At 51.4% G+C, this 12052-nt stretch overlaps 1 protein-coding gene across 1 annotated transcript in view; it reads left to right on the plus strand.

Annotated features, from left to right (window-relative positions):
- The first annotated feature begins 411 nt into the window (after nt 1–411).
- Nucleotides 412–12052, plus strand: part of LOC122157446 (phosphofurin acidic cluster sorting protein 1-like) — a 43175-nt gene continuing 31534 nt past the window's right edge. Inside the window, exon 1 of the mRNA XM_042813096.1 lies at nt 412–602. Within this exon, the coding sequence (XP_042669030.1) occupies nt 412–602 (191 nt within the window). The remainder of the gene's footprint in view (nt 603–12052) is intronic.

Consider the following 12052-nt stretch of genomic DNA (forward strand, 5'->3'; position numbering starts at 1 on the left):
GCAGGCAGACTCGGGAAGAGGGGCTGCTGCGCGTTAAAGGGCTCGCGTCCACGCCCCCCCTTCTGGCAGCGCCGTTCCCATTGGCCGAGCCCTCCCCGGGCGCCGAGTCCTTTCTGCTTTCGATTGGCTACCGCTCTCCGCGGCCTACCCCTTCGCCGTTCCGATTGGCAGGCGCCGCCCGAAGCTCCCTCCCCGGGCCTCTCCCTTTCCCCTTCTCCCATTGGCCGTCCTCCCGCCGCAAGGCCGCGCCCCTCCGGCCGCGCTCCGATTGGCCGCGGGTCCGTCCGCCGCCGCCCTGCCGCCTTCTGGTTGGCGCTGCGGGGTCGCCGCGTCCCGCCCCGCTCCGCGGGCGCGCGCTGAGGCGGAGGCCGGCGCTGAGGGGTCGGCCCCAGCGCCACCGGCGGCAGCGGGATGGCGGCGGCGGCGGCGGTCGGCGCGTTGGGCTCGGGCCCCGCCGCGGGGCCCCCGGCGGCCGGTGGTGGGGCGACGGCGGCGGCTGCGGTCGCGGCAATGGCGGCGGCCGGTCCCGGTCCGGTGCCGGTGCCTATGAACCTCTTCGCGACGTGGGAGATCGACCGCTCGGCGCCCAGCTGCGTGCCCAGGTGAGCCGGGCGGAGCCCGCCGCCGGAGGGCGCGGGGCGCGGAGCGGGGCGGGGGCTCCGGAGGCGGCACCTCGGGGGCCCGGAACCGGGCAGTCGTCGCAGGCCGCGATAGGAGGCCGAGGGGCTCCGAGGCGACACCGTGGGCCGCTCCGTCACGGAGCCTCGCGCCGAGGGGCGGGGGGAGAAGGACTTGGGATCCATCCGGGCGCGGCGTCTGCAAGGGGCGTATTCCGGCGCCGCACAAAGAGGGAAGAAGTCATGGTTGCCGCGGGGTGTGAGAGCGGCGGTCCTGGAGGGGGGGAAGAAGGGCTCCGGGAGGCTTCGTCGCGAGGAGCGGCCGTGCCCTGGGGTTGCTCCCGCCGGTGCCGTGCCGCCGCCTGGATCGCCACACTTGTCGGCGGAGCGCAGGGCCGCCGTGCCGCTGTGTGGAGCGGGACGCGGCCGGGCATCGTCTGCCTGCGGGCTGGGTGCAACCGAGGGCGGGCGGTGAGCGGCAGGTCGGCTTCCCGCAGAGTGGAGCTGCGGTACGGAGCGGTGAGTCGAAGCACGTGGACGCGCGGTGTTCGGCGGTGTTGGAGAGAGGAGGAGCTGTGAGGACAAGTGGAACGTGCGGGAATAGCGCGGCTGCATTTTGCTGTGGGCGGTGGGATGCTGGTGAGTGAGTAGAAGGGGTGTGTCCCCTGTGTGGAAGTTGGAAGGAGCTGCTCTTGGGGGGATCGAGGAGCGCACCCCTTCACAAGGATTGCTCCCGACGGTGTCTCGGTTGCTGTGAGGAGCAGCTATCAGCTCCGGTTTGGAGGAAACTTCTGTAAAGTTATGCCGGAGTGACATTTCTGGAACATCTCCAAATGCAGCACTTGTTGGCGTGGGTTCAGAGGAGGACTAAGAGGGTGAGGAAGGGTCTGGAGAACGAGGTGTGTGAGAAGCACTGAGGGCCCTGGGTTTGCTCAGAGCAGAGGAGCGGAGGGGAGGCCTGATGGCAGCTGCAGCTCTCCAGGGAGCGGAGGGCAGCGCTGAGCTCTGCTTTCTGTACAGCGACAGGGCTGAGGGAACGGCATGGAGCTGCGTCAGGGGAGGGCAGGTGGGGGTGAGGGAAAGGCTGTGCCCCAGAGGGCGGTGGGCACGGCACAGGCTGCCCAGGGCAGTGGGCACGGCCCCGATGCCGGAGCTCAGGGAGCGCTGGGACACCACTGACCCTGGGGCTGGGGTGCTGTGTGGGGCCGGGGGTTGGGCTCGGTGATCCTCGGGGGTCCCTTCCAGCTTTGGAGGTTCCCTGTTTCTGTTATTCTGTGGGAAGTAATTGATGGAAGCTGGCTCCCTTCAGAGGCCTAAGCTCCAGCATGGCATGCAGCAGCACCTGTGGAACCAGCAGGGTTTGGAGAAGTCCCTTCAGGCCCTGTGAGCAGTGTGGGGCTGCTGCTGCTGTGTTCCCTCATGGTCTGTGGCCTGAGCTTTCCTGAATGAGCAGATTGTAGGGAAGCTCCTTCTATGTGGGTGGGTGGCTGTGAAACAAAAGGAAGACCCAGCCCCACATCTGAGCTGGGTTAATGGTGACCTTGCGTGCCATGCTCGCTGATGGCTCACCCATGTTTTCACTCTGGTCTGCTTGTGTAATTCATTAGTTTTGATGTGATGTTCTTCCAGGCAGAAACTTCACTGTGTTGTCCCATTGCCCAGCACGGGCAGTCTCTGGTCTGTACTGTTCTTTGGGAGTGGTAGTGGTGGCAAAACAATATCCATTCAAGGGTAATAATCCTTCTCCCTTGGGCTTTTCTGTCTGTTATGCATGAGTAGCCTTGATTTTCGCAGCCCTGTGTGTATCTAAGCAAAGGAGAGCTTTGTGCTGATTTTTATGCTGCACGATATGCTTTGCTGTTTTTCTGGACTGGATATAAGTTGTTGCTGTTGCTGCGCTCCATCCTAAGTATTTAATTTCCACAGTTGCCACTGGATCAGCCTTTGTGGGGCTGTGCTGTTTGGCTGTTAATGCAGGACTGTCAAAGGGTTGCATCTGAGCCTTGAGGATTTCAGAGAGGCAATCCGAACTGGTAGGGATTGGCACCACGAGGTGTAAGCCTGGACCTACCAAAATTGCTCAGTGCTCTGACTGCAGGACTTGCAGTGTGTTTTAGGAGGATCTTGGTTCCATAAGGTGAACCGTAGGATGTAATGGAAGTCTTTTCTGCTGGATCTCTTATGTGCCAGTGAACAAAGTTACCATTTAGTTTGGGGTTTCGTTGGTGAGTTGCCTTGCTCTCCAAGCAGGGGTATTTTGGCCTTTCTTGTACCACTGAAGGGCTGTAGCCAGTCTTTGCTGTACATAAAATGCAAGAAATGAACCAGGACTTTGCCAAAGTGAAATGTCTGTCTGCATCAAAACAGTTACTGTGCTTTCATTGTTTCATGTGCTGATCAGCTAGTACATTTGGAAAAAAAATGTGTGAAAGGACTTTGTGCAAAGATGCTTTGAGTCTTGTTCTTTCTAAATAGTGGTTAATAGGACTGCTCTTCCTTTTATCCCCTTTAGTATCTGAGAGCCCAGAAGTGCACGTTCCTAGGGAATTAGGAAACAAGATAAGGCTGCCTGTTGGTGTTTGTTCTTGCTCCTTTTCCATGACACAGCTGCTGTGTTCAGTGTTATGTGGATGTTGTTTCAGTGATAAGTCATCGCGTTTCTAATCGGAGGTAAGAGCTACAAGTCTTGTTTTGACTAATGCATTAGTGTTGCCGAGCTCAGATTGCAAAGGCAGATTCTACCTGTGCTGACTGTGCTGTGAATGGTGCTAGGAGGGCACAGGTATGTTGCTTTTAGTCTGGAATGCCTCCTGGTTTGGTACAACATTAGTTCAACCCAGCCAGCCTTGCTGCCACCTTCACAGTGTGCTCAGATAGTTGGAAGAGCCTGGACCTGGAGAAGCACACTGATTAGGAGAAGCAGTGGCTTGGATTGATTCTGTGAGACGTATTGCAGAAGATGCTCTGAATTCTCTTTCATTAAAACTTGCACGTGCATGTTTTGGAAAGTTGTGGCGTTGTCTTGGAAGGACAGTGATCTCTGCGAGTGCAACTGGAGATAGGCACAGGCTGCAGTGATCTTTCCAAGTGCTGAGAGTCACACATCCCCCTCACTTGCATGGCTCTGAGGTCCTGTTGGACACCTTGCCATGGGAGATGGGTGTGTTTCCTGTGTGCTGCTGGCCACTGGCTTCTCTTTGCCCAAAGCACAAAAGCCTTGCTGCCAGCCCTAGTGTTCCTTTAGGGAATGATCTCACTCCAGCTGGAATAACAAGCATTTGCCTGTGATGTTCTTGGGCAGTTTTGCTGGGTAAATTGAGGATTTTCATGGTGAACTTCCAACCCTGGGGAAAGCTGCTGTCTGGGTAAGCTACACCCCTGGGAGCGTTAAGTGGTTCCGGATCACTCCTTACAAAGGCACCAGGATGCCAGGGCAGCACGGCACAGCTCTGGGCAGGGAGAGCTTGGGAGAGGCCACGGATCTGTGCAAGGAAGGAGTCTCTTGTAACTGGTGCTGTTTGCCATGTTTGAATTACGATTTCCTCTTAGTCCTATATAGAAAACAAAATGTTCTAAACGGCCGTCTGATTGCTTATTATTCTTAATACTGTGGGTTTGGCTGTGAGCCTGCAAATATGTCTGAAATGCTGTCCACTGTCTGTCACTGCCTGTGCCTTGTCCGTCACTGAGCTCTCTTGGGGTTTCTGCTCTGTGCTGTGCTTCCCGTCTGTGTGTATGCTAATTGGGCTGCTGCCTGCTACTCCATCTTTCTGCTCATTAGTGGAACCCGGGACGAGCATCCCCTGCCAGGATGATTGATTGGGGTTGGGAGGGGGGGGGGGGAAATGTGTGTTCTCCTTTCAGAATAATAATCTCGCCTTTCCTGAAGGCTTCGTGTTATTTGAAGTACCTGCTGTGCTGCCTCCCAGCTTTGCTCACCGGGGTTTCATTGACCAGGCTGCGTTAGCTCTGTTATCTGGCTGCTCATCAGATACGTTGTGCTGTGTTCCTATTGCGCCGGTAGGCACCGAGCGCTCGTTCCGCTTCCTCTGGCGAATGCAGGTATTTGTGATCCCCAGCAGCTGCACAATACGCACCCTCCTCCGAGGTGGAGATCACCTTTCTCCCTGGGAGCTGTGGGGTGCTTTGGTGTGTTCCTGTGCAGTGTGGGATGGTCCTAGATGAGATGGAACACGTGTCTGCTGTCAACTTGACAAGTCACTTCCCAAAAAGAGCCGGAGGTGAAAACCATCCCTTGTTTGATATTGTCCCAGCTGAGCACATCAGTGCCGTAGTCTGAGCACCTCAAGTTCTTCTCTTTCAGCACCCCGGGTGATAGGGGAGCTTTTTGAACTGCATCAAAGCTGTTTTCTCTGTGCATTTTTTCTTTTCTTCTGCTCACTGGCAGTGGATGAGATTAAGGGGAGACGCAGCCTTTCAGGTACCTCAGCACATCACAGCCGTGGTTCTGGAGACCACTCCCTGCTCTGCAGTGTGATTCATCCTCTGTGCACACAGCCCAAAATTACATGGTGTTTTCTTGCAGGCCTGTTGCGATGCAATCACTGTTATGATTTGCTGCCCATTGTCATCTCTCAGGAGTTTGCTATTCCTCCCATCTCACCGTCTAACCTAACATGGGATTCTGCTCAGTAAATGAAAACTGTTGTGTTCTGGTTTTCCTGAGTCCTCTTTGTTGCCTTCTTTGTGCTGACTTTTTTTTTACACTTTCACTGCATGTCCTTCTTACCCTGTTTCTTGTTCCAGAGTGTCTCAAGTGACGTGAGGGATCCAAAGCCAGTGTACATGGGATAGTTGCTTGTACAAAAAACACCCAGGTTACATGCTCATCTGTGTATTTAAACTGATTTTCTGTGTCTGTGATAACTGCATTCTCTTCATTACGGGCAGTTTGGGATAATGGCTGAACTCCCTGCTTAGGTTCCATTTTGCATAACTGAAGAAAAATCTGCTACTCATTTTATTGTCCTTTAACACTTTTGTTTACTAGGGAAGAATCAGGATTATAGAATCATAAAGGTTGGAAAACTCCTCCAGGGTCATCAGGTCCAACCATCACCCCATCACAGCCATGCACACTAAACAATGTCCTTCAGTGCCACACTGGGGACATCCAAGGAGACAGGAGGCTGTCCCAAGGGCCGCTGAATGTCCCAGGACTTGGATATCTGAGCAGCTTCAGGGGTGTCCCGGAAGATGTGGGGACAGTGGGACATCCAAGTGGATATGAGGACATTAGAGGAGCCATGGGCAAGCATGAGGAGGTCTGGGACATCTGAGTGTTTGCAGGGACACCTCAAGGGCCACCAGGGATGTCCAAGGAGATATGTGGCCAACCAAGGCCCCCCCAGTGCCTACCTTCACCTGGAGCCGTGCACCCAGCTGCAGAAGTGGGTGTCTGGGGCACAGATGAGGTTGGCACTTTCACTAGTGCAGTGGCCATGCAATCACAGCTTGGGGCTCTTCTCCAGCACCAATCACATTCATCCAAAATGCCTCCCTATTCATCCTGGTGCCTGATTTTCAGTGGAGCTTCAAGTAGTGTCTCTGAATCCATATTATTTACGTCAGCATTTTTAGGTGTACATTATTGATACGTTTCTATAATAGCTCCCTTTCACTTGTTCTGCATTCTTCCTGCATTCCTTTAGCTATCTTCTAGTAGTCTGCTGTGTTTTTACCCCACTTTATTTATACAACTATGTTCATCTCATTGCTCCTTTCCTCAAGGGCCCTGCATGCTCCTGCTGATAATCATGGCACTGTTCTTGCTTCTGTGATTGAGTAGTCCCTAGTTATGTTCTATTTTCCAAGTAGTTGGCTGGTGTTGTCAATTTAGGGGCTACTACTTGTGGCCACACATTATTGTTTGCCTTTTATTTTTCATTCTTTTCTGGTATTCATAGGATGGTTTTTAGTAGCCTTCAGGTTTTCTTTCTCTGGGAGTGAGTTTCAGGCTCTTCCCTGTTTGACTTGCACCTATGTTACAAAGTACTTGTTGCTGCATCTTAGGCACATGCATGTTTTTTCCTCCTGTAGACAAGGCTGCAAGTGTTTTGTTTTTTTTTTTTGTAATCACTTCTTGGTGGTGCTTAATTCATTGACACATTTTATTTTGGCCTGGAGACACTGCAAGCAAACTGTTCAGCAGCAGGCACAGTGCTGGGCTGCTGGTGCTCTAGCTGCATTCGCACTGTGCTCTCAGCTCAGCTGGCAGTGCAGCATCTTTTCCTGAAGGTCTTGGGTTTGGGGACTGCAGTTCTGCTCTGTTTGCAGACAGAAAGCTTTAAAACCTGTTACTTTTGGGGGAAAAAAAAAGAGTGATTTTTAGCCATACAAATGCTACTCCCTTTATCACGTATTGTAGCTGTGCTGAATGTGCTGCACCAGACTTCCACTTTGTTTTTTCTATTTGTCCTGCATCTGCGTTTGGGTAACAACTTCCAAACAGCTGGAAGTTGGAAGTCATGTCCCTTTTTGTTGCCCATAAGAAAACAATGGAAAAGTTGCTGCAACACGCAGCCATACCACTGCCTGATTGTTCAGTGAGCTCTTCCTAATGCTTCATGCAGCAGCAATGAGTTTTGTCATGTGCTTTTTGTTAACCAAGTTACTTATTTGAAATGGAGCAGGAAGATGACCTTGCAGTTGGACGCTGAAGTCAGGCTTGGATACAGATCTGCAGGAAGGTTTGGGAGCCCTGTGTGGACTGCCTGCTGAGATTTTAAGCTCCATTTGTGCTGAGGAAAGACGTTGCTCGTGGTAGGGGCAATTAATATCTGCGCAGCGTGCAGTGGAGCGTGAGAGAGGCTAATGGCAGCGTGCTGCATGCGGTGTGCTCTGGGACAGGCTGTCTGGGCACATCGTAGGCCTTCCTCAGGAGATGCCTCTTGACAATGTGCTTATTATCTGGAAATCAGCGTGTGTGACAGGAGGCGCCGGGAGGCTGCATGGCCCGGTGTGGTGGATGCTGCCTGATGCACTGTAATGAAGCGCTGCCTGCTCCGTAGGGGTTGGCTCTAGGCTCTGGTTAGGAACAGCAAAGGGGAAGCAGAGGTGAAGTGATTCATCCAACAGCTAAGAAGTAGTGGAGAACAGGGATTAAATTTCCCTTCTCTGCCCGAACAAGATCTTAACTCTAAATTACTTCCTTCTGTAAAAGCGGTGCAGCCTGGCGGTAGCAGAGCCTGGGGGACGCAGTTATGTCACTGCAGCTCTCCTGTGCACGTGGCGGGGCGGCAGGGTTCGGGCTGCTTTGCCCTCAATTAATTCTCCTTTTTATTTTTTTCTTTCCAGTCCCCAAATGTTTGGGTGTTGTCAGTAATGGCAAACGAGTCTTAGCCTCACGTAGGAAACTGCTAAAAGCTATGACTGCTGGCCTGGAGCACCTGCAGGGATGGGGCACCCAGAACTTATCTGAAACTGAAGAAAGGGAGAAGGCAGCCTGCAAGGAGTTGATACAACTGCAGGAAAGGGGGTGGGAGGGAGCGTTGTATTTTCAGGCTAAGCTGTTTCATGCCTAGCAGTAGTTTAAGCACAATTTGAGTGGATATTTTTTTTTTCCCCAGTGATGCATCTGTGTGGGTATTTAATGTGAAAGGATGCGGAGTGATGGGAGAATGGTTCCAAGGCACCCGGTTTCATTCATCCTTTGTGCAGCAAAGCGTGCTCGCTCTGCACGCAGAGGTAGAGGTGCCTGCAAGCCAGCGGGGTGAGAAGTGTCAGCTCTGTGCAGGCAGAGCAAGCAGCCCTAAGCACTGCTCTTAGGCAGCCGGGGGGAGGGCTTTAACACCTCCCTCGCCTGCCTCATCATTTCTGCCTGTTCAGAGCCCGGCCGAGAGGAGGGAAAGGAAATCTCTTAACCTTATTATTGATTGTGAATACAGTAAGCAATCCAATTACCGCCATCCTTTAATCCTGACACCATTGGACCCCAATTAGAAGTCTCGGTTTTGTACCCCTGCAGGCATGGATGTGGTGTCTGAAGGAATCCTCCAAAGCACTCTGTGCCTGGAGGAACTGGGAGGTGTGGGGCTTCGCACCCTGTGCCTGCAGTTTGACAGAGGAGTGTGAGAGCTGCTGGCCCCAAGGTGCTGGCCTCTCTTGTTGAGACCTGAGCAGTTCTTCACAGATCTAACTGGCATTTGGGAGACATTGGGATTTTTTAAGTAGATCCTGATCATTTTATCATCTTGAGAAGAAGAATCTTGAAAAACGTGTTCCAAAGAGCACTTGTGCCACTGTGGCTGTATTTCTCCTCTCTGTAGTCACCAGAGCTGTGAAACCTGGAGAAGGCAGAGCTGTAGACTCTGGTAGCACGTAGCTATGGCAGGGGAGCAGCTCTTAATGGGTGAGAGGCAGGAAAGCAAAAGTTGTTGGGAATGGGATGACAGAAGCAGGCAGCATCTACGCGCAGAAGACTGAGCAGTTAGGTGCTGCCCCTCAGAAGATCTTGTTTCCTCTTCTGAAACATGATGAGGCACTTGTGGCTCATCCTCATGGCGGTGCCAGCACTCCTGTTGACATGAATTTGAATAGACTTGGGGTCCCCAGTGACAAAAGATTAATAACTCTGCTTAATTACAACCTACTTTTTTCACTAATACTGTGAATGTGAATGACTTTTCAAGGAGAGCTGGCTGTGGGATGTGCAGGGGGTTGGAACTCTTTGGAAGAAGGCAACCCTAAGTAGATCAAGGTTTAAAATCCAGGATAGCTTTGATCAAGCCATCTGTTCTAGTAAACGTTGAGAGAAGCTCCATGAGTGGCCAGCCTGGACATCTTTCTATGTAACCTCCTGTATGGAACCTGCCTTTGCTGGAGGTTGGACTTGATGATTTTCAGAGATCCCTTCCAACCCCTATGATTTTGTGAGTGCAGCAGTTGTGATTTCAAGCCAAACAGACTGTGTTGAGTTGAGAAGCACTCGGTGGTGTCCACTGCTGGGGTGGTTACAGGCTCAGCTGTCCAGATGGAGCCGTGTCTACAGAGCATCTTCCTCACAATAACTGGCAGCACTGTGAGAGGTCGTAAAGGGAGATGTGGCGTTAATGTGGTGTTCTGCCAGCAGTAGTTATATGATGGTACAGATGTATGTGATGCATGTGAGGTTTGAGAATTAAATTCCCTTCCAGTGCAGAAATCAATTCAGTCCAATGCAGAGCGAGTACTGCTGACAGAGCTCTAGGAGGAGCCCGAATTGCCAGTAATGCACATTAATTGATGTCTGATGTGGTATCTCTGGCCAAGCAATAGGGTGAAGCCGAGATGGAGTCTCTCAGCTGGTAGTGAGAAAAGGAATCTAAAATAAATAAAATGCTTGGGGAAAAAAAAAATAAGAATCTTCTGGTGATCACGTGAGGGTTTTTAGGACTACCTTTGAGTGCCCCAGCTCTTGGTTCTTGGCTAACTGTATAAAGTGAAGGCACTGGAAGAGAAATAGTTCCTTTCTGGTGTTGAGAGCTCATCTCACGCTGCCTGAAAGGAGACTTTCAAGCCGTTTCTTTCCTCGTTTTGCAGTAGTAATTCTTCCTGCAAGATGTGTGATGCGTGTTCTGCAGAGCATCTGTTGCTCTTCAGAGGTGTAACCGAAATAGGTGTGCTCACACATATACACAAAAACAAATGATCCCCTTTGGCAGGAACACATTGGAAGTGCTTGCATTGTAAAAGACCTTTGAATTTCAGGTCTGAATGAAGTCGTTTTTTCTGACCAAGTCCAAAGCCATTTTGTAACTGTATAAAGTGCAACAGGGACACAAGCCCGTGGGGTTTTCCTAGGATCTGTCTCATACCCAGAGTTCTCAAGCTTTTCTCCTTTTCCTAAACATGCAGGTTGTGTAATGGGCAGGAGATGCTGAGTGGCAGCCAGCCATTTGCACTCACCGTTTCTCTTCCCTCTATATTTGCAGGTTTTGCACTACCTGGAGATTTCCTATATTTCAGCCTTGCTGTTTGGGATTAGATAAAACGGGTAAAGAGGGAGGGAGTCTGTTTTATGCCTAGTGATGTTCTTGTGCATGGACAGGCTGTGGTGTCTGGGAGGAGAAGCTACTGAGCAAACTGCTCACTGAGTAGGTCTGTGGATGGCATCATGGAGCAGCTGGTAGGAAGGTGGTAGTAAAGCGCTCAGGTGAGTAAGAAATAAAGTTGTGGGGAGTTTTTCAGGCCTGGGAGTGTGTAAGAGGTTGGCTGTGACTGGCTAAAAGAGCTTTTCAGGAAGCCTTCTGTTGCACTTAAAGCTGTGTGTACAGCCACTGCCAATCATAGATCTCCTGACGATGGTTTTAATGTGCTGTCTGAACATCTACAGCCAGAGACACAAAGGTTTGCTGAGTTTTCACCCCATTAATAACGAGTTGCTCGTGTGGAAGGCAGACACACAGAAAATTCACCTAAGCTGGATGCTTCCTTCCCTGCTGTGCCTTGGTGAATGAAGCTCGTGAGCCCTCTTGCAATAAAAATGCAAGCCCACAGTGAGTGCCCTCTAAATATATCTGCTCAAGCATGGCTGCTTTTTTCTTCTCTAGCGGAGAGACATCAGGGCCTAGAAAAACATCTTGCTCTTCCACGTGGGCACACCTGAAAGCAGGAGCATTTAGAATTGCTGGGGGCTCGTGGGGCAGCTCTCTTTCCCACCCACGTTTCTTTCCCATCTTCTCAGAAGTCGATGTGTGCTTTCCGTTGTGTTGTCAGTGGGAGGTTTCCTTTAAAGCTTTGTGATTCTTAACGCAGACTTTGGCTTCTTTTTGCTTTGCCTGCTGAGGTATGCTTTGGGGGAATGTCATCCTCTGAATGTCAAGCCTGGTAGCGTTCCTGTCCTTGAGAGTCATGATGATTTGAAGGCATGTGCAGCTTTTGCTCTGAAGGAAGGTGTCTAGAACAATCAGGAATTTTCCATCAGGACAAGCTGTGTGTTTCCCAGGGACTGCAGCCTGTAGGTGAAAGGGATGAGGTGCTCGTAAAACGTGGCTCTCCAAATCCAGTCTCCATGCTGTGAGTGTCTGGGCTCCATCCTGTGAAGACAATGCAATGTAAGCTCCTGCTCCTGATGGCAGGCAGCCTGCGGTCACTGCTCCAGAGCATAACAAACTTGATGAGTGTTGGCTCGTTCCTCGGACACCTACTTTAAAGCAAGTCTGAGAAAGCTGAGCTTTGAGGTGTGCAGCAAGGTTTTTTTTTTCTCTCCTGTCCTTTGGGATGTATTTCAAGCTGTTTCTCAATGGCTGTTGGCAGGCTTCCAGTCTTGCTGCCTTGCTGAATCACCTGTAGTGTGAGTAGTTTAGTAACACATGAGAATTACGGAAAGCATAAGGTGGTGTGAAGGCAGCGTGTAAAATACACTGTTGTGCCCAGGGAACACAGATGGGAAAGCCTGAAAGTGGTGTTTGGGGTGACTTATTAGGATGAGGTGG

This window comes from Centrocercus urophasianus, unplaced genomic scaffold (assembly GCF_019232065.1).
Source record: "Centrocercus urophasianus isolate 14NV4802_14NV808 unplaced genomic scaffold, USGS_Curo_1.0 seq_1378, whole genome shotgun sequence".
NCBI classification, from domain to species: Eukaryota; Metazoa; Chordata; class Aves; order Galliformes; family Phasianidae; genus Centrocercus; species Centrocercus urophasianus.